Raw genomic sequence first — 22986 nt, 5'->3', positions numbered from 1 at the left:
TGACATATGATTTTAGCTGGTTCTTTATACTTTACAACTTTTGTATCAACAAAATGATATGGGTTTATATAATTATCAATTTGCGGTTTTGGCTATTTATTTTCTCTTGGAACTATGTATCGAAATCATGTATCAAACGTTAAAAAAAATGATTTTGGATCCATATGAGTGTCAAAGATGTTGAAGCGACAGAGTAATATTTTTAGAGTAATTTTTCATTTCAAATAACATTCCCAATGGAAACTGCTGTCAAATTATTATTGTAAGAGGAATATTTAGCAGCTTTATTAATTTTCATAAACTCTGTATAATCAAAAGTTGAGGGTTTTAAAGATTACAATGCAAAACAGTTCTTGAGCGAGTTCTCTGAACCACGGGGGTCACAAGTTCATACAGATAGAAAAAAGATAAATTCTTTTAACCGCATATTATCATAATATGCTAGAATAGTATCAGTAGTTATTAGTAATTTTTCATATAGTGATAGCTAATAGAAGGTTATAGTAATTGCAAAAATAATAGACTATTTATTATTTGATATAGCCTATTACTAAATAAGTTTCATAGAATGTGTAAATTATTTATTATGCAGATTTTTATATAATTTGCATTCGTCAATTCCATTGAATTTTAATTCTGGGATATATTATATCACACACTGTCAACAAATTTATTACTTTATATTTCTTTACTTTGAAATATATTATTGAAAGGAAATAAATTATGGAGGTTTCTGTTTTCTTCGTGATCTATTCATTATTTGAGTTTATGAATTTTGTACTCAGAAATAAATATGGCTGTCTAGCAAGTAGTCAAATAGAAAAAAGCATGAAATATTTTTTTCTGTATACCCAGTTTCCAGTAAGTTACAATTAATCCAGAAGATATAAAGAATAATTTTATTTGACTTTAATTTTTATTAATGGACTAATCATATGAATAGATGGTATGGTGATTTAATAATAAATTATTTGATTTGAAGTTTCACTTTGAATTGAAAAAAAAGTATAACAATAATTGATGGAGCCTCAATTTAATCATTGATAAAAATTATTCTGGAAGGATCTCATTATCAGATTATTTGTCAATGAGTAATAGAATCGACTGCCCTTGCCTGCTCAATCCTACTCCTTACTTCCTGGTCGAAACTCCATTTCTCATTGACACAACATCCAAGATATTTGAAGCTTTGTACACGTTCCACCAACTTACCAGCAATTCTCACTGTTGCCTCAACACGTTCTCTGCTAACAACCATGAACTTTGTTTTGCGTACATTCATACACAATCCATACTTATTGCTGGTTGCATTTTTCAGAATGAGAGGGGTATTATGCAATCGGAACCTTGCTCTCAAGACTAGAATTCGTTTGTTGAAGTGCTACATCATTCCAGTGTTGTTGTATGGGCATGAGGGATGGACATTAACGAAAGCATTGGAGGCAAAGCTGCAGGCGTTTGAACTGTGGTTGTATCGGCGCATTCTTCGTATTTCATGGACAGAAAGGGTGACGAATTCTGAGGTATTGGAACGAATTGGGACTACAGTGGAGGCTCTTTACTGTATTAAGAGTCAGAAGCTTCAGTATTTTGGACATGTGATGCGCAATGAGAAGTACAGATTCCTGCAGTTGATAATGGAGGGCAAGATTGAAGGAAGACGCCGGCCTGGAAGAAGGAAAACATCCTGGTTAAAGAACCTGAGAGAGTGGTTCAACATTGACTCAACATCTCTGTTCCGAGCTGCAGTCAATAGAATCCAAATTGCATTGATGATCGCCAATCTCCGTCGCGGAGCCGGCATATAGAAGAAGAAGAAGAATAGAATCGACTCATTCATTCATTTATTTATTTATGAATTCATAGAAATAAAATAATTCCAAACTTATTATGAATTACCTATATTGGAAAAGGAACAACAGCTTTTATGTTGATATCAGCAGCATGAGATAATACTGAGAGGGAAATTATGGAGTACTGTAGTATCACACAGAAAATATATTTTCCTTTCTCCTCTCTGAGAAGTTACTGTACTAGTGTGTGCTTCATAAAATTGAAAAGACAGCAGAGCAGAGCAAGCCGATCATCTACTAGTAATATTGGATAATTGCCAATCGTGACTTGTTTTTATTTTGTTGAATGTGGATGTAGAATGACAATAGTGGAGCAAGGGGAGGAGGTGACAGAGTACTACAACTGTTGGTGGGGGATTTCTGAATTAGCGGGGAAGGCCTGTCGATGGTACTGATCTCTCGTAGCGAGTTGAAGAACTAACTGTTAGTCACCCACTTTACCCCCCTCCACACTGCTGGTCACCCATTTAGCGAAACATTAGATGAGTTCTCTGTCCTGTTCTCTGTGGTACAGTAGAGTTAATGAAAATTATGGAAACAACCCTTATATTTCCTTTACAGGGGAAATATTAAATTTGGTGATGTATCTGATTGATCTTTCAAAATGAAATAAATGATAAGGGCTTGGTACCTACAAAAATCTGACCGATCAAACTTTTCTCTTCAAAGTGTTAAATATGTGATGCTACTATAATTGTCCTATACTACTATAACACTTAGAAAAGTGAAACTAGATGGGTGAGTATTTTTTTAAAATTGTACTCATTCATTTTATTTTTGTATGATTTATTAGTATCTCCGAACGTAAACAACTCTGAAATGGTTTGAGATACTGATGTGCGGTTTTCACATTTTTTCCTAGGATCATCACATGCCGATAAAAAAGTGAAGTTGGATCAAAATTCACAGAGAAGCAGTAACCTTCCCATTTAAAAAAATAAAGTTGGCACATTTTGAAGTCATAGAAAAGCAATTCTTTCACTTCAAATAGGATCCCCACTCAAAGCTTTCATCAAATTATCATTGTAACAGAAATACTGAGCTGTTTCCATAATTATTATCATCACTTCACCTGCAATGAATAATTAAATAATGGATATTGAATAATTCAAAAAAACTTATAAAGACAAAAATTCTACAACATCTTTGAAACAGTGTTAAATTTATTAATGGAAAGATTACTAACCAATCATATATTATTCCATCTATACTATAAATAATTTAATCTGCTAGCTAATTGCTTTCAGTTCAATAAAGCTTGATGTAGCAGCAGAAACTACCTCAAAGGTGTACTAATTTGAGCGAGTGATGTGACAATTTTAACTCGTTTTATTGGATATTATATCAACAATCACTGAATGTTGGTTTAAAAATACCAATATTTTGTGGAGTTAAGGGCCTGGATACACAGAGAGCAATCTGCGATCAGAGAGGTGTTAAAATTTACGGTAGATATCTAAGATATATACACAGATTCAGCTCTGATCACTCTCTGTGTGTCCAAACCTTAATATCTTGATGATATTAGACATAAAAAAATTAAACTGTAATGAAAGAATAATAATTTTGAGAAAGGCTGTTGAGATACAGGGGATAAATAAACAACACTCAGAAAAGCAACAAATTTCATTTATTAGTATCTGTAATTTTTTCATTAAGACTTTCATCATGACCTTACAAACATTTTTATTTCTTTTTAATAATTTATATTAATAACGCTTGTTACTCTTGAAATATTGTGGTCTACGTCTCAATACAAATAATCATTCTTATTGACAATGTCATTAATTTCAATGATCTTTACCAAAATTAATAATATTAATGTAAGGCATTTATTTCAACCGTCAAACTCGGCTTTGTTACAAATTCCATCTCCGTTTTGAAAGAAGAGCGCAAGATGGTTGTAGAAGAGTAGACCTTTTAGAAAATAATATAAGAGTGGTACATAGAGTAGAGTACACTCAATAACAGTAAATTTTATATCAACATGGACCAAACGATTAGAATTTCTAAAAATCACAAACCAATGATTTCAAAAGTTTTGTTTTACACGACAATTTTCTTAGAGAAACGTGGCAACAATTTATACACACCTAGAAAAAATATCAATTTTCCTACAACAGCCAATAATACTAGTGTAAACTACAAATTTTTCGAAAAAAGACAAAATTCTACCATAGAAATAACACAACATGGAGGGTCAATATACATTACAAAGTACAAGCTTTAGCACACCTTATGTCTAATAATAATAATCAAAACACTTTTAAAATTCCCTTTAGCCTAGTATTATTAATTTATTAATTAATTTACATCCACAAGACTTGTAATCGACACACATTTTTAATTTATTACTTGAACACCAAACAATCATTTTATACTTAGAACAATTACAAAATAATACATTTCCTTTCCATGTTGTGTTATTATCGACCAACTAACACACAAAAAGTCGAACAATACCAATAAGTAGTAGATGATACAAACAATCAATTATTATTCTAAAGAGCGAATTTTGCCCAACGACCTAAACTACACCTGATTCAAGTGGCAGTACCTCTAATAGTCCTACTATTACGAGGTGATTTAGAAATTTGTACAATAATAATTCATTAAAACTAAACAATCAACTTCATCGATTACAATTTTTACTAATACGTAACGCTTTAGAAGCGGAAAAGAGATTACTAGAAGATTTTTTGAAAATCTTGAAAATAAACCAATAAAAATTTACAGAAACGAGTCTGTTGTAAGACTCTCGCCAAACATTTTTTAACTTCACTTTTAGAGTACAAATATCACATACAATTTTTCGAAATTGACAAGCCAAATATCAATTTGCTACTAGAATATTAGTAATTTTGAACCAGTAATATTTGAAATGGTTTCTGTTTCACTATAGATTATAGAGATAGCAATGGGGAAAGAATCTGAATGAATGGGGAAAGAAACTGAATAAAGCGAGCACTACAGTATTTATCTTCAGAAGTTAAAAATTAAACTTTCAGGGTCCTCTTCCATAAAAATACAAGTCCAGCAATGCAGGGAAAAGTTACCAACACACTATAGATTCATTACATAGTGCGTCGTGCTTCAAGAACAGTGAACATGGACTTCCTTGTATCCCACGACTTTTCCTTCCTATGAAATATTGCAATTTTGTAGAATAATCAATATTATAGATAAAAGCCTGAATTATGAATTTGGTTTTAGGGAATTAAAATTCGTGTAATCATCACAGAAAGTTCTTAATTACAAGTGATGGTATCAATTCGAATAGACTTTGCCCAATCTAAACTAGAAGCTTACATCCTAAGTTGGAAAAGATGACTAAATCACTTAATTTTCATTAAATAAATAATAAGAAATTTAGAGTCTGTGACAGACTTGAAATACTAAAACCAATAAAGGGTAGTATTTTTAAATACAATTAAATACATAATAATATTGATAAATAGTTTTTATCACTTTATCAACAAGATTTAAACATAGTTTACTGAAACCATGTCAAAGATTAATAGAAAACAGCCGAAAACCACAAGTGAGTTATTTTGCCAAACAAGTAAATGTGCAGTATTTGTTACTTTAAAAGTAAGAAAGCCGAATATTACATTATACAATTTATAACTGTTTTGCAGATCAGGAATTTTTTTTCCACCTATTATCAATTCTTCAAAATGTTACTTTTTTAAATTCGACAACCTGTTTCATTATTGAATCTGAATAGAAGTAGACTAACATTAAAAACTCACACTAAATTAACAGGTACATGCAAAAAATGTAATTCTCCATTAGAATTTCTCGATTGTTTTCAAAGAAAAATGACTAACACCTAGAATCACTGCCACATTAAAATCACCATCAACAGTGCTGAAAGATAGTGTAAGAAAATTTTTGACCCGAATAAAACTTGAAGATCACATGCTTTCTGCACTGTTGCATCGTACATTAACACAATGGAAAGCTGTTTGAAGGTGGCATTCCTTTTCGATTTAACATTTTTACCAACTATATTTTTCCAATAATTAAAGCTTACTCTTATCATCTCAATTTTAGGTATCGAATTTACCAAATTTTGATTTCTACCAAGAGTTTTAAAAAATCCTTTTCGATTTTCAAAACATTTTTCACAAAAGTTCAATTACATTGTAATTTTTTTCTCAATTTCTAAAAAATTAGCACACCTTCAATTCATCATCCATCGGTTCAAATTTTTACAAACCATTTGGGACCAAAAACTTGGTTGCAGCAAAAAACCTTGATTCTCAAACATTTCATTTTTTCAATTTTGAACTTTTGAATCCATTTTAATCAATAGTTTCTTGAATCAACAACTGCCACCTAAAAGAGTTGAATATTTTGTTTGCTGCCGATATAAAATGATAATGATTTACACAGGACACCAACTTCGTGTATAATAATGTATGGGACGTTAAAACTCAACTCTCTATAAAAAAAATCGAAACAGACAAATAGTGGAGTGGGAAAGTTGAAAAAGTGAAGATAAAGCTATGATTTCTTTTTGTAAAAATTAAAATATTTAAAAGTTGGGAGAATTTATTTTAAAACTTTATGTTTTATGCACTAAAATTAATCAGTTTTATGTTAACAGCAACAAAAAATCCACTAATTCTGGCAGGATACAAGCCTAGAATTTAGAATGATAGAAGCTTGTAATTGCTTGAAGCTTATGCTTGATTCTATTTCCAATTTCTTTTCCAAATTTAAAACAAAAATTTATGTAACTTCAATTGTGAGTATATCAATGTTTCAACATCATAACCAAGCCTTTGCTCGCTCAAATAACCAAATCTTAGACCTAAGAACATGTATAAATTGTTGCCTTGGGGAAAAATACGTTTATATGAACACATTTTTACATAGATGTTAATTGTATTCATTAACATAATATAATCTAATAATTGTATCATATCAATCAAAATAAAAATTTCAAGAAAAATCATATATTTACAACTGCAACTTGAAATAGGCATAAAATGAGTCATGCTATCCAGTAAAGGATTTAATTGCAAATAGAAAAAATGCCCATCTGTAATAAAATAATCAAAAATGAAAACAAAACAATTTCAAATGTTGCTGACGAACTTACGAGTTCCAACTAAGTACAAGACTTTGCGCTTAAACACACTGGAGAAGCCAAGTTCAGGAGAAACATCAACTAAACAAATTCAATACTTGAGCAAATTTATAATCCAAGTAAATACACCCAATTAGTGAAATTGACACAGAAAAACGCATTAAGATTTTTTAAATATCTTGAATAATAAAAATTAACGTTCACGGTAGAATTACAAAAAGCTTGCAACATTAAATTGGTAATTGAGTAAAATACTCTATCAAAACTCTGGAAGTATTGAAATACAGTATCGTATAATTAACTGAAATCCTTTGATTAGGAATACAGTTGAAAATTATTTGAAACTTAATTATTGAAATGTTGTAATCATGAAGTTGTTGTATTCTACTCAGGCCATTTTTACTCTCCTTGCCCTATTACCATAGTAATTTCGCTTTCCGAAAAAAATTAAGGTACCCCATTTTCCAAATTTCTATACGTTTCAAGGTCCCCTGAGTCCAAAAAGTGGCTTTTGGGTATTGGTCTGTATATGTGTGTGTATGAGTGTATGTGCGTCTGTGTACACGATATCTCATCTCCCAACTAACGGAATAACTTGAAATTTGGAGCTTAAGGTCCTTACACTATAAGGATCAGACATGAACAATTTCGATCAAATGCAATACAAGATGGCGGCTAAATTGCAAAAATGTTATCAAAAACAGTTTTTTTAGATTTTCTCAAAATCGGCTCCAACGATTTTGATCAAATTTATACCTAATATAGTCATTGATAAGCTCTATCAATTGCCACAAGTTCCATATCTGTAAAAATTTCAGGAGCTCCGCCCCATCTATGCAAAGTTCGATTTTAGATTCCCAATTATCAAGCATCAGATACATTTTAAACAAAAAATTTCAAGTGGAAAAGATTGAGCATGAAAATCTCTACAATTAATGTTCAGTAAAATTTTCACCTAAAATTGAAATAAGCTCGGAATTTGAGAAAATGTGATTATTCAATTGCAAACTGTTGATGCTATCATTCACTATGAAGAGATAGCAGACCTCGTGTGTCTCCAGCATTATTGTCCCGTCACCAGCTGGCTCAGATCTTGGAAAAGTAGACTTGAGATGCGCGTGAACACTAGCGTCAGGTGATCAATTTTCATAACGGCAAGGAAAGTTGTGTGAGTGCGCCACACCAGATTTTTAATGAAAAACGATTAATAATGAGAAATTGATAAATTCGAACATTTTCTTAAAAAAATAAAACGTGAACCAAAACCTGGGTAGTTTGCAAATTCAAATTGGCCGAAAACCCCATTTCAAAAATGAACTAATTTTGATAACACTGATCTATCCTATAGATGCGTTCAAGTTGTCTCGCAAATGTGTAATCTAAAGCCTACTTAAACCTACTTTGTAGCACGGGCGAAACAGCTTCAACACATTCATTGATAGAATCTACACAAGCAATATTTCTAACGTTCATCCTGAAAATGGCTTCCATCAATGTACACAAGTACACAGTTATTTTATTTAAAGTGTGATTGGCGCAAGGTAAAATAACACAAATACATATAATTATAAAATAAAAATAATTATCTTTCGTACAACGAATCAATAGTATGTGTTTTTAAAAACAACCACACTTTGATGCGTAACCCCTTTCGGGTGCTGATTTTATCACTTAAAATGATAATGAAACAAACAGAAAAACTATAAGTAAAGAGTTTACAATATATAGAAACTATCTTAATAAAAAATAATGATTGTTTTGTATTGATTATAATAGAAATTATATATATATATATTTATAATATTGTATGATTAAAATTAATCAATAACTAATAATAGAACAAAGTATGCGAGAGAGGTAGAACAACAGAAACACATTCAGTGGACGGGCCGGGGGGCGGGGCGACCAATCACAAGGGGCTAGCCTCAAACCAGGTGCTTGAGGCTAGTCGCTGTACGGGCCGGCCGACCAATCACAAGGCAGCTAGCCTCCAACCAGGTGCGGGACACCCTGTAAGAGGCTAGCCGCCTTCTCAACCGACTTTGAGCGAATCCAAATACTGCAGTTTAGGCACCTCAACGCCTTAAAATATTATTTAAACTATCTAAAAGGTGCCTAAAAGCAGACTCTACAATGTCCAGCTGTGCGAAGAAGCTCCAATGACCACACCATAATCATCATCAACATCAATCATCAATTGCATCTATGCCTATTGTACATTGTTAAAAATATATATTCTCATTTATCTATAGTATTATAATCCTTTGATCAATCATCTTCATCGTAGTCGTTATCTATTACTATATATATTTACATCAACGTAATAAACTCTATTGTCGGTTATAACAAAAATATATATCAAGCTGTAAATAAAAATAGTAAAATTCCAATGGTATGTACAGTGTTGTAATGGACTATTCAACTGGCACGGACTATTTTATTGTGTATAATATCATGTGTAATTGACTGGACTAATTGAGTGGAACTGGGATATAATATCCTATCATGTAAGGACAACGCGCAGGGTGAGGGGCGGGGGGAATGTTCCACTCTAAAAGACCAGCAATTGGTGGAAACTGAGAACCAATCACAGCTGCGCTGACTGTGAGTATCTAAATATTACACAGCACCAAGATACGACAAGGGATTGTGGTTTAGAGATTTTCACTTCCAAAAAATGAGTCAATTTTATGAAATATGGACGATTGAACGCGTTTTGTAAAATCAAAATTGATGAAAGAATCGATTTATGGAGAAAAAAAAGTCGAAGACTTGATTGGATCTTTTCTACATCTGAGAAAAACATGAAAATAGGTCGTTACAAAAAGTTGAAATATAATTTACAAGAATTCAGACGCACTATTGTGGGGGAAAAGATGAAAAAAAATCGAAGAGTGTTGACATAATTTAAAACAATGACATTAAATTCAAAGAAAATAATAATTTATGATAATTGTATGATTTGTTATGGAAGAAATGAGCTCCATGACAATAATGATTATTGTGATATGAAGATTGCAAACATTATCTAAATATTTAAAATATGTCTACATCTATTACAAGCTAGTTTTATAAATATTCCAGCCAAAAATGTAACCCTGAGTTATTGTATTGCTTTTATTGATATTTTGTACTTTGTTAACCTGAATATACATTCATTCATTCATTCAAAAATATAATATCAAAATAAATCAATAAACCACAAACCCAAAGTCTTAAAACCCAATCAGCCAGCTGTGTATTGATTACAATGAGCTCATCGATATAACTTAATCTGCATTTATGTACAAGTATTATCAAAAAACTTACGGCTAGAATGTAGCGAAATTCTTTTTATACTGTCAACATTTCTTATAAATAACATTAAAACTTCTTATTCAACCAATGATGACAGTTTAAAGTGAATCTCACTATAGACGTCATCCACACAGAGTAGAATCCTAACTAACAGAACAACCACTAATCATCAGTTACAAATTAAAAAATAATGTCAAACTCAACAAAGTAATGTTTAACTAGATACTATTGGAGATAATAATTATCATTACTATTATTAACCAGTGTGATGTGTAATGTTATATCAAGTGTTATTTTGATTATCGTCTCAGTGAACTATTGCTAGATCTGTTAGTAAATAACAGAGCACCAATGGCAGAAAACGGGGTGGGCTATTAGCATGGAGTGGTCGGTAGAGATAGAGTGGCCAATAGTACAATTATTATTACATTGAAAAATTAGTGATAGTTATTACAGTTAAGCTGTAGATGAATTCATGTATTTTTCGTCTATTTCAATAAAAGGATCCTTTGATCCAAGGTCTAAAGATCAAATATCACTGGAAAAAAGTTTTGATTTACCAGCCCTGTTGATTTGCACAGTTTAAACATTCAATTGTTTTAATTCATTTAATTATTGAATTGAATTATTTATTAAATCTTTATTTATTTATTGTTGAAATGTCATATTGAATATTGAATTTTATAAATAGAGCTTCATTAAAAGAGAAGAAAGATAAAAGTGATAATTATGAACTGAATTAAAATCAGATAACAGCTTGAAATTTTGGGTGAGAAATATAAAATTCATGTTTGAATTAGAGAATAATGGTTACTGTTATCATAATTTTTATGATTAGTATAATTAAATTTAGTATAAGTAGATCTAAGTTCGATTGTACCGGAATATTGAATCAAAGTTTTGTATTATTTTTAATTTTCTTTGCAATTCTATATTTATAAGATTTTCTTGAACAAGTGTAGCTCACGATTAACGGAAATGTACAAAGGAAATAGCTAGACAAAAAAAATCAATAGGCTGGATTATTTAAATTTTCCTACCTACACAAGTTTCAGAACTAGGCTTGCTAATTCATCAAGAGGGGAAGAAAAATTAATGTGACATCTATTATTAGTAGCTAATAATGTTGGACAGTTGTTAGAATTATTCGAAAATTATTAAAAGCATAAATTATGTTGAAAGCAGAATTGAACTGACTAAATTTTAAGAAATTCAATAGAAAAAAACTACAGAAATTAAGGAATAGACAAAGTAAGGACATTGATCTTTACTACATATGGTTTTCATAAAATATGCAATTACATTATAAAGTGCCACAGATCTGATTTGTATTTGTAACAACTTTACTTATGGCCGTACATCTATTAGATACCAGTACCACATCTTTAGTTGGATTCCCTTTGAACAGACAGCTTTTTTCATGAGTAACATCAATGTCTCCCATATAATCAATGCTGAAAGCTCAACGTGAATCCAACTACATATCAACCAATAGCCCACTAATTGAGTCCTGTGAGGGGTGGGGGTGTAACAGCGGGGGCGGAAGAGAGAGACAGAGAGAGGGGTAACATGGCTTTGGATGTGTCAATGGAACTTCTTCATCACCTATTTAATATAATAACTAGCTCTCATTTATTAGACTCGCATACTTTTTCACACACACTCACTCACACACACACACGCAATAAGACTCTGTCTACACAACTCATCATACACAATTATCGTCTAAATGTTTTATCTTTACCACATAATTAATTATTAATATACAACAAAGTTTCTTGTACTGGTTTTTCACATTTAAAACATGGAATTTCCTACTTATCGAAAAATTTTCATGCCTTTTTTGTTTACAGACACACAAAATTTTCCGCTCAACAGCTTAATATTATATATATTTATATAGAAATAAAAAGAGAAAAATTTTCCCACACACATTATACAACTCTCCGTTTAACACTGCTGTGGACATTAATAATTATAATTACACATCATGTAAATTTTTGAATTTGAAATCAAAAACAACTACAACCACTAGATAATGAGAATCGAAAGAAGTGAAATGATTCGTTATCTTCATCTCTCATTGATAATTATAATGCTACACAGAAAGTGCAAAAATATAGATTATGTAGATGAAGATATCAACTACCCACTTTCGATAATATTATCTAGGTAGCGAGTTGTTGTAAACAAACAACAATAATATTGTTACAGATATCAAGCGATTCATACGAATAGAATAGAAAAACACTACAATTTTGCACACCTACTTGTAACACATCGTTTATAATCTTAAGAGTAGGAGAAAAGTGAGAGTGCCAGGGTTAAAGCAATAGGCGTTGACCCAGAATGCAGGTGATCTTGGACTTTGGCCTTTGACCTTGAAAGAGCCACAGTTGAGGTAGATACTTTGGAATGGTTCATTATCAACTTAGCCAAAAACATCGACATTACTAAAATTTGTCTCCTAGGTTTACTATAATACACACACGATCTACGTTTTCAAACTAAAACAATATTACCTGAGTTGATGTGAGCAAATAGATCAATCTAATTACATTAATTTATCATAAACACATCATTACCATTACTAATGCATCCACAATAACTTAGCAATGTTATAGGATTTTGTACATATATATGACAATGAGGTAAGATATAATATCAAGTGCACAATATAATGTGTAAGTGAGAGAGATATAGGTTAAATTCTAACCTAAACACCTTACTTGAACCCATGTTTAAAATACCTGAGTTTTCCCTGAAAGGTTCACTTGTTGCTTAGTGAGTATCATCGATTGACAACTTTATCATCGTCAATTGATAATTTATCGTACAACTACTGAATATCAATATCAAATCAATGAAAAAATTTAAAGCTGATAGAAGAATATTAGAAATATTGATTCTGTAATTTAAGAAATTCATGGTAGTCGCAAGCAAAAATAGTAACTATATAAGACATTTTTGGAATAACATTAAGTGAAATTGATAATCAAACCTGCATTATTATGCGTTTTCGAGTTAAATAACTCATTAAATGTGATAATTCAATAGTTGTACCAATTTGAACACAATTTTTGGTCAAACAAGACATTGGGCATTCAAAATATTCAAATCACAATAATTTTGTCAAACAAATACATTGATTTAGCTGATTGTACTGTTCTTATAAAAATATTGCAGATAAGTAGCATTAGTAGAAAATATGTGAAACTACCATAAAGGTCGACCGTAGCTAAAAATTACAATTAACAATTGAAAAATATTCAAATTTGTAGAACAAATATTCCGGACATCTTACTCAAATTTAAATTTCGTAATAAAGTGATTCAAACGCTTTGATTAATATCACTCATTAACCGTAATGATATAGCTATTTTGGTGAATTATTTGACAACAATGTTAATAATTTTAGTAGAGGTCGACGAAAAATTAGTTACAACACAAATTACCAATTCAATCACCTGCATTCCTAGTCGAAGCTATATGTAGTAAAAATATTTAAGACTAAATACATTTTTTGGAAGAGGAACTCCAAACATTTTTCTGACATTGGTAATATCAAAAACAATTCCTGAGTAAAGCTGTAAATCATAAAAAAATCCGTAAAATAAATAGCAATAATTTTCTATTCATAACAATATTAATATCAGTGATAATCTCTGTGGTGTATGGAATATATTGAGGTAGCAAAGGTCCTTAATAAACTCTATAATATATGATAATATACATCCTATTTGTATAATATAGTTAGCCTACATATAAATTTATTCATTTTTATGTGTTTTATACTTTAGTAGATATGAAAAATATTCAACCTGAGTGGATAAATAAAATCTAGACATAGATTTGCACGATGTTATTTAGGCCTATTTAATAATAAATTATAAAATTAAACCTGAGGGCAACCTGTAAATATTTTATAAATATATTTATATATAATATGATGTAATATTGCAATTCAAATTGTTTGAATATTCTCCGTATAAATATTGTAAAACCTCATCTCAATAAGGAGTATAAGGATAAAAAAACCGGTGCATATACGATAACAATACATGTGTTCAATACACTAACAACAATAATATAATAGTAGAATCTGGAGTAACTAAAGATAACATTAATAAGAGTAATAATATAAAAGATGATGAAGTGGACCATGATTATTTAAACTAATCTACCAAGGTTTATTGAATATGAATATAAATTACAGTAAAGTTTATAATAGATAACACACAATCAAGAGTGAGGTAGATAGCTTTGTACTATGTTATAATATGCAGAGTATCAAGGTAGAAAATATAACAATGTTAATAAATGAGAGGTGGTTAACATGGAAACCAAAGCCATAAGCTCTAATAGTGAAATTGTAGAGTGAAAATAAAAACGAAACTATCTTTGAATGAAAAATAGAGATACAAGTCTAAAAAACTGAGGGACAACTAATACTAATAGCCTAAATATTATAACAATACTAAATAATTCAAATGTACTATAAAATACGTATTTGAATGCAAGGGCTTGCCCAGAAATTATGAGAAATGTGAATCTTTCTACCAGAATCTTTTGAAAGTTTTTTATTATTATTATTATTCGAATGGACTTTGGAGACTTTGAGGACTTTTAAAAAGAAATATTACACAATTTGATATTTAGCTAATAATGAAATTAAAACAAAAAATTATCTGTTTCAAAATAGAGTAGTAGGTAAAAAATTAATTAAAAATCCAAGAGGTAGATACAACGAATAAATTGAAGAAAAAGGAATAAAATTTATGAAAAGTATAGAAAAAAATCACATGAGAGAGCAAAATATTTCCATCAACTTCCGGGTAAGCCCTAGGGATGAATTAAACCTACTCATAAAAATGCTATGAAATAAAATTAATAAATTTTCAGATTTTACCCGTGACAAATATAATAGTTAAGCGAAGTTTATTATAATTATTGACCTGATTCAATCCCTGATTGTTTCAATCACTAACACTACAAATATGAAAGAACAAAATACCTGAGTGTGCCCTGAATGGACCTGAATAACCTGAGACTTGAATGGACCTGAGTGGATATCTTTGCTGTTATATCAATAACCAGCATCAATAACACAATAATGTGCTTCATAGTTTGAGTATAATTACATTTTGTTCTAAAATGTTAACGTATGTCACATTTTATCTGCAGTAATAACGAAATCAAATCAAATACATGTTTCGTATTCAGAAAACACATCAGAGTTCCTCTTCCAACACATAAATTTCAATACCATATAACATTTAGTTCACATAGAATAATACAATTTAACATTAAAATAGATTTGGAACAGGCTACAATCAATTACGAGTGATAATAGTTTCAATTTCAAGTGCCGAACCTGTTACTATTTTGTCAATATATTTATAATATATATTTTTCCAATACATCCAAATATGTGTACAACACACAAGTACATTTTACGCCTCCAATTTTTTTTCATCAATTTTCCTTCTTGTGACTAAATTGCAAATGGTGGAAAAATAAAAGAAAATTGTGTCGCGTACGCGTGTCAAGAGCATTTTGAAAAAAAAATCATTCGCGTTTAGGTGGTAGATGTACACGAAACAGCGTACAGTCGTGCGACAACGATTTAGAGCCGAGAAAATAGAAGATTTTTCAAAAACTATACACACAGATAGACGAGAGAAAATGAGAAAATAAAGAATGGTAGTGATGAAGTATTTGGGGAAGTTTTTGCACGCAAAACAAATTACAATGAGGATATTCGTTGGTTGATAGTGAGTGTACAGTTACAGCTAAAAATAAATTGTCGAAAAATTCCTGAGTTCGCGAATACTAATAATTATCTATTATTAGAAAATTCTACTAAAATAATCGTGTAGTGGTATGTTGCATAAAAAATTATCATGTGAGCAATATTATGTTGTGTAGTAAAGTAATAATAGTTAAAATGCATATTTATTACAAAAAAAGCAGAGAGAACAACAAACGCTCAGAGCAAAGTATCCCACAGCAGAACAAAGACACTTTTGTGAGGTAAATTGTACTAGACGAGCTCTATCCAACAACGGGTGGTCTGGGGGGTCGGGGGAAGGGGCCCTCTGCTAAGGGGGGAGGGAGGGACCCCAGCTAGCGATCGGCTTGGGCCGCAAATCGCTCCAGTCACAGTCAACATGCAGTCGACAGCTTGCCAGCGATACTATAATATCGTCGTTATCTAAAATTATACAAACTTACTGTAAATGAGGCACTAAATATCATCAGTTATATCAAAGGCAATCAAGCAAGGTGTGTTGGTTGACGTCATTATTCATCATCGATGAATATTCATTATTCATCATTCATTTATAATAATTATTGTATTGTGATCGTTGAGACTATTCGTGTATTCACGTTTCCAATTGCGAGTTGCTGGGTGAGTTTACAAAGAAAAGAACAGTTTACTGGAAACTCGGAAACAAAAGAGTAGTTGAATAATTGAAAATATGAACGATTTCTAGCGACAGTCACAGCAAGATGAATTAAAGTAACATAAATTAATATTTGTGATGAAGAGCTTCATGTGGTTTCATTTGAAGAAGATTTTCAGAAATAGCTTTTTAGTTCAACTGTTAGTTTAGCTATCAATTTTTCAGTAATTTAGTTCATTACAGAATTAGTTTTTCTTATCATAAAGTTTTACTAGATATAGGTTGCTTACATTTCGAATAGCTGGAAATTGCTAATTTCTATCTAGAAAATATGTTATTTAGAAAATAATGAATCAATAGTCAATATCAACTAGGTAATATTTAAGATGTAGTTCTTATGAAAAATTAAATGTTGACAGAAATAAAATTTTCATTACTCTAAGGAAATATGAGTATTGATTTTATTGGAATCGCCAAAAATGGCGATTGCATAACAATTTAGATTTAGGAAGCCAAGTTTGAAAGCACTTTAGATTTGAAGGTCAGCATAAATAATCTGTATTGAAGTTAATCGCCAGGAATCTAAAATTGACGATGTTTTAAAAAACGTTGTATGAGTAAATTCATCTAAAATCGATGAAATATCATGATTTATCTTCAAAAGTTGGGAATCTTGATTATGATTTAAAAAGCAAGAAATACACTATAACTTGAAATCTATACAGAAACAGAGAAGATATAACGGTAAAAAACTGAGAAAGACTAACTAAAAAATGTATAACAAAAACAAAGTATTTCAAAGGCAGATTAAAAGAGGGGATTTCTGTAAAACAAAATATATGTTTCGAATCAACCACTACACATGCATACATCAACACACACACACACACACACACACACACACAAGTAATACAAGAGTAACACCGTTTACTCTCCTAACAAACGTTTCACACACACACACCTCACACATACAGTAAATCAAAAAATCAAATTTCTGTCGTTTATAATCGTTTCCAACAGTCGCTCTTTTAATAAATATAATTTAAATACCCGTCTGTGAGCGGCGTGTTGGGAACAATACAATGAACAACAAGAATTCCAAAAAACTCACACCAACAATTCGCAATATTCAACCGTTGAAAGCTGTCTTGTCTCAACCGTAGTTGTTTCCACATCATTGCATTATATAAATATATCATACATGTATTAATCTATTGTATACGGCATATATATATATACATATACACACACAGAGACTTGAGTTCAGTACTTGAGTTCATTAATAATTAAGCGGTTTTTCGCTGGCAAGCTGGCAGCTGCGGTAATAATTAATTATAATTATCTAACACGGTTCAACAGAAATGATCAAGTAATAAAAATGCTATCACTATTGATTATTACAAGTGTTGTACAGTCGGATCTACCTGAGAGTAATATATTCATATATCCGTTATAATAATTATTATATAAATTAAGGGCGGGATAGGGTGCTCGCTCTCTGAAGAGTGTGGGTTGATGGGGGGGGGGGGGGTTGTTTAGATTGAGTAGGAGGTAGGTGAGGAAGGAACGGATACAGGACAGTAGATGTCTAGAAGTAGACTTGTGTAAGAAACTTGAAGTGAAGAGAATCAGGTTTGATGTATTTTTTAGCGGAGGATATATTTTATAAAATTTGAATTTCCTAGACAAAAAGTAGATTGGGAGTTAAGTGGTTTTCAAAGAGTTGTCATCATCGTTCAAATGCGTTTTTTCCATGAGAGGCGGTTCTGTAAGTTGCAGTTAGGAGATGGGGCTAGAAAAACTGTAGTAAGATATCAACAATTAAAAAAAATTAGAATAATAAAACATTTAAAAACATGTTATGAATTTTGATTTCATAAATCTAGAATTCATTTTCAAATTTACGGCTGACACAGCCTAATTCCGTAAAGTTTATTTATGATTTTTATTAATTTCAAGATTGTAAGTATTGAATTTAATATTATAATTGGTTTTCAAGTATTCAGTTGCAAACTTGATAGACAAGATAAGAGCACATTGTTTGGTAGATTGCATTATTCAAGAGCAATAGGATTGATTTATTGAAAATTCGCTCAGCTTTGACCAAAGTAGATCCCAACCATTCTTTACTACTAAGCTTTGTCTGAGAATAGCTTACCTTTGTCTCAAATGGATAAAAAATAATATTTGAATCGATTGATAAATTGAGTATTGCTATTTCAAGGTAGAAAGATCTGTTAGTTTGGAAAACATCACAGTTGAAATACCTTTCAAATCAATTTAATTACAATCAAGTCTGATGACTTCCAAATTACCAACGGAATAATAAAAAACTTTTTACAACTAGGCATATTTTGAATAGGTTGTTCCGGAAAATATCTAGTTTCATAGTTTGCAACTCCAACAGAGATTTTGAACCATCTGGAAATCTTTAAAAGAAAATATGATAAATTCTCAATTCCCCACCAACTAAAACAACCCAGAACCGCTCAACCTTTCTGAATCCAATCAAAAAATGTTCAATTATTGGCAAATCTTAATTACAACGTCAAACTATGTAGTAATAGTTGGTACATTGATTCTCAAACTGTTTCATTCTATCCAACAAACCATATTGTCGAGTGAAAGTGGACAGATTGCAAGATCTATATATCTATATCTAGAGAAATACTCAACTGACTAGCAACGTGTTAACAGCCGCAAGTATTACTATAGCCAGAATTATATAGTTTAACTACAAGACTTCCTCCCAGAAGTCCAACTAGCGGCTGTTTAGCGTTGTCCACTATAAACATTCGATGAATAAATGAAATATTCATTCATGAAAAATTGAGAGCCAAATTCCACTTTGAAAATTGACGACTCTTCAACGGAAGTAGATACTTTTTGAAAGCACCTCGTATTATTTTGAACATCTGGTGGGGGTTGAGAGGGGGGTGGGGAGGAGGTAGGAAGATGGATGAGATAGAAGTTTAGAAACATTAGTGTCAACAAAAACCACCGCGCTTATACATATATATTACATAAAGTGACTTCCTGAGTTTGAACGCGGTAGCATTGTCAAAACATCATCATCATAATACACACTATAGCGCAAACGCACGCTATCACTATTTTATTTATACACAACAGGGTTTGATATATAATATATTTATAAAGAATAGAATTATTGAAGAGAATCTAGAATAGAACGGTTGATGGTTGCACTTCGATTGACTAGTTTGCTTAATTCTCTCACATTTCATGTGAGCACTGAGTATTTTCATTGTGATGTTTAGAGAAAGACAGAACAGAGAAGATGAACGATTGTGTGCGTGTAGACCAGAGTAATATTCGAATGTAAAAAGTTTCCTCAAATAATGCTCACAAAAGTTAGAAATTTTTGAGATTGAAAAACTTTTGCCCATGAATAAGAATTATACTCCGCATTACCATTAAATGGTCACATAGGTTGAGAATTTTGTAAAAACATTTTCATCAATAGGATTGTAGATTATGTATTCACAATTGAATAACTGTACTACAAAATGGGTTTAATTGCCATACAATTTAAACAGTTAGCTTACAATAACGTAGTACGGGACTCTGACAAGATATTTCACAAAAAATACATCAAAATTTGACATTAGTCAATGATTGTAATAAATAAACGATATTCTAGTTTGCATTGTTGAACAATGCTGATTCAAGTTTTTATTCATTGGAGAAAATAAAGCTTTAAAAACTATAAATAGGTATTAAGTATTGCGAAAATAATAACATATTTCAATATGTAGCAGTCTATTAGATAGACATCGACTAGGGTTAAAAGCATGAAAATCAAGCCGTCACAGGTCAAAGCAAAATAAGAAATATTTTTGAAATTTAATACTTTTTACAGTTTTTGCCAACTCAAGATGAAAGAGTGAGTACATTAATCCATAATTCGCATAAAAATTACGCGAAAGAATTATACATTCAAGTAAAGTTGGCCAATCGATCAAATTTTGTTGTATACTAAAATACACAATATTTTGGTAAATTATTCAAATTACGGTACCTTCAACTTGACATACTTACTGTAGAGTTTGTACTAATGTAGAATATTACATATTCTATTTTATGAGTACAAAAACCTACAGTTATTGTTTTACAAAGAGAGTATGTGAGAAAATCACTAACAAATTTCACAAAAAACACGGGGCGCGTTCAATAGAAACAACGACCAAGTGCCAATACGTGTTCAAGACATTTTTCTTCAATACTACCCTGATAACCCACACACAATCTTAGAAGTTTTTTCTCCCAATTGGAAGGAAATCCTACCTAATGTGATGTGAGGGGGGAAGCAGCGGAACATGGCAACGGGGTGGTTAACAGAGACAGAGCGAGAGGGAGAGAGAGAGAGAGAGAGAGCAGTGACAGTTAAAAATATGTAAAAATCAAATAAAACAGACAAAAACAAAAAAGACGATCAACATATGTCACCATCATAGCACGCGCGAAGGTGATAACAACGTATGTATATTATAATATTATCTCGTATTTTATGCTCTGAATAATAATAAATTCACATAATCGTAATAATAATAGTTACTCTTTAAATATATAGTTTTCTTCTTTATCTTCTTCACCTACAGTAGTAAAGCGCGACAATAAAAAAGATCTGATGAGGTATTTTGTATGGTTTGAATTGTGGCCGTTGAGTGGGGGTAAAGGGGAGATGTCGGGGGTCTGTGTGGTTTGCGGACGTAACGTAACGTTCGCCTGTGTTACGCAGACCTTAAGCTTATAACGCTTACTGCAGTCCTTGAAAACACACTATGTTACTTGTTACAGTATATTTGCTTAGTTTTCAAGTACTGGAATGTTACAGTACACTTTCTGTTTGTTCTAATATCAGTTACAGCATTGCATGGTACACTGCAACATCTCTCAATCTACAATTGTAACATTAATCCTTAGTAATGTCAGCCTGCAGGTCTACAGTAACATCACTCCTAGCCTGTCAGGGTCCGGACACACAAACGTCACGTCACGTTCGACAAACGACGTCAGTCGTGCGGCAACGGACGGCAGTCGTAGTCGGACTCAACCGACAATAATCCATCCGCTACCTGTCCCTCCGACAGCCTTCAGTCCCCTTCACCCGCCATCCGAGTCAGGTTCGTCCATCTATCAACCTTGCACTAGAATCAAGGTGAATCAGTTGAAAGGATATTGGATTCATTCATGTATTAGCCTTGTAATAGAATGTACCTGAGTCAAACTCAATAATTAGAATCGATCTACCTTATAATAGAATATTCCAAGGTCAAAGTTAACTAATAGAAAGATGTTGGATAAATTCGAATATTAAAATTGTGATGGAATCTCCCTGAGTAAATTTGAATAGATAGGATCAATCCAGGATTCATTTATCAATCAACCTTGTAATACAATCTCCCTGAGTGAAGATTGACAAATAAAATCAATCCTAGATTCATCTATGAACTAACCTTGTAATACTAACTCCCTGAGCCAATTTAATAGATATAATTGATCTACCAATTAACCTTGAAAAAGAATCTCCCTGAGACAAGGCCAATAAACAGAATCTATGTCAGTGACATCTCTTGTAACAATATCTCCCTGAGTCAAGGCTAATACAGAGAATAAATCCATGATTCATCTATCAATCAACCTTGTATTACAATCTCCCTGAGTAAAGGTTGATGAATAGAATCAATCCATGGATCACCTACCAACTAATCTTGTACTAGAATCAAGGCTAACAGATAGAATCGATCCTTCAATTAACCTTGTAACAATATCTCCCTGAGTCAAGATGAAATAGATCAAAACTTGCACAAGGCTAAGAGATGGACTCGGCGCTGCTGAGCTGGCGGTGTCTACTGGCCGCCACTGTGATTGTGGCCGCCAATGTCCATGGCGGCGGCACTAGCGCCCGCGGCGGCAGCGGCGACAAATGCGCCCGGATGCTGTTGTTGCGCCTGAAGCGCCTTCAGACTCAGCTCGTTCTTGTGTTCGCGCTGGATGTGTCGGCGCACCGTGTTGTTGCGCGTGAACGTTCGCGAGCAGAACGGACACGGCACGCGAATGCCTTGGTGCCGTTGCCTGATGTGCGCGCGCAGGTTCGTCTCGTAGCCGTACAGTCGCTCGCAGAACGGGCATTGCAGTTTCTTGCCTGTCAAACACAACACCAGATAATTATTCACAAAATCTGCAAGTCGTCATAATTTAGTATTAAAACTTGAACGCATAATAACAATAATTTTTATTTGCCAAAATAACATTACAAAACATTATTTTAAAAGTCGAACACTGACATTCAGTCAGTTATTTTTACTGA

The 22986-nt window shown here is 31.9% G+C and overlaps 1 protein-coding gene across 3 annotated transcripts in view; it reads right to left on the bottom strand.

Moving 5' to 3' along the window:
* Nucleotides 1-3466: 3466 nt before the first annotated feature.
* Nucleotides 3467-22986, bottom strand: part of LOC111047404 (zinc finger protein chinmo) — a 51045-nt gene continuing 31525 nt past the window's right edge. For all 3 annotated transcript variants that reach the window (XM_039425026.1, XM_039425027.1, XM_039425025.1), the window contains exon 7: nucleotides 3467-22821. In XM_039425026.1, the coding sequence (XP_039280960.1) occupies nucleotides 22526-22821 (296 nt within the window). In that variant the 3' untranslated portion in view covers nucleotides 3467-22525. The remainder of the gene's footprint in view (nucleotides 22822-22986) is intronic.

The sequence above is a fragment of the Nilaparvata lugens genome, chromosome 3, assembly GCF_014356525.2.
Source record: "Nilaparvata lugens isolate BPH chromosome 3, ASM1435652v1, whole genome shotgun sequence".
Taxonomy (NCBI): domain Eukaryota; kingdom Metazoa; phylum Arthropoda; class Insecta; order Hemiptera; family Delphacidae; genus Nilaparvata; species Nilaparvata lugens.
This window is presented reverse-complemented; position numbering and strand designations above follow the sequence as displayed.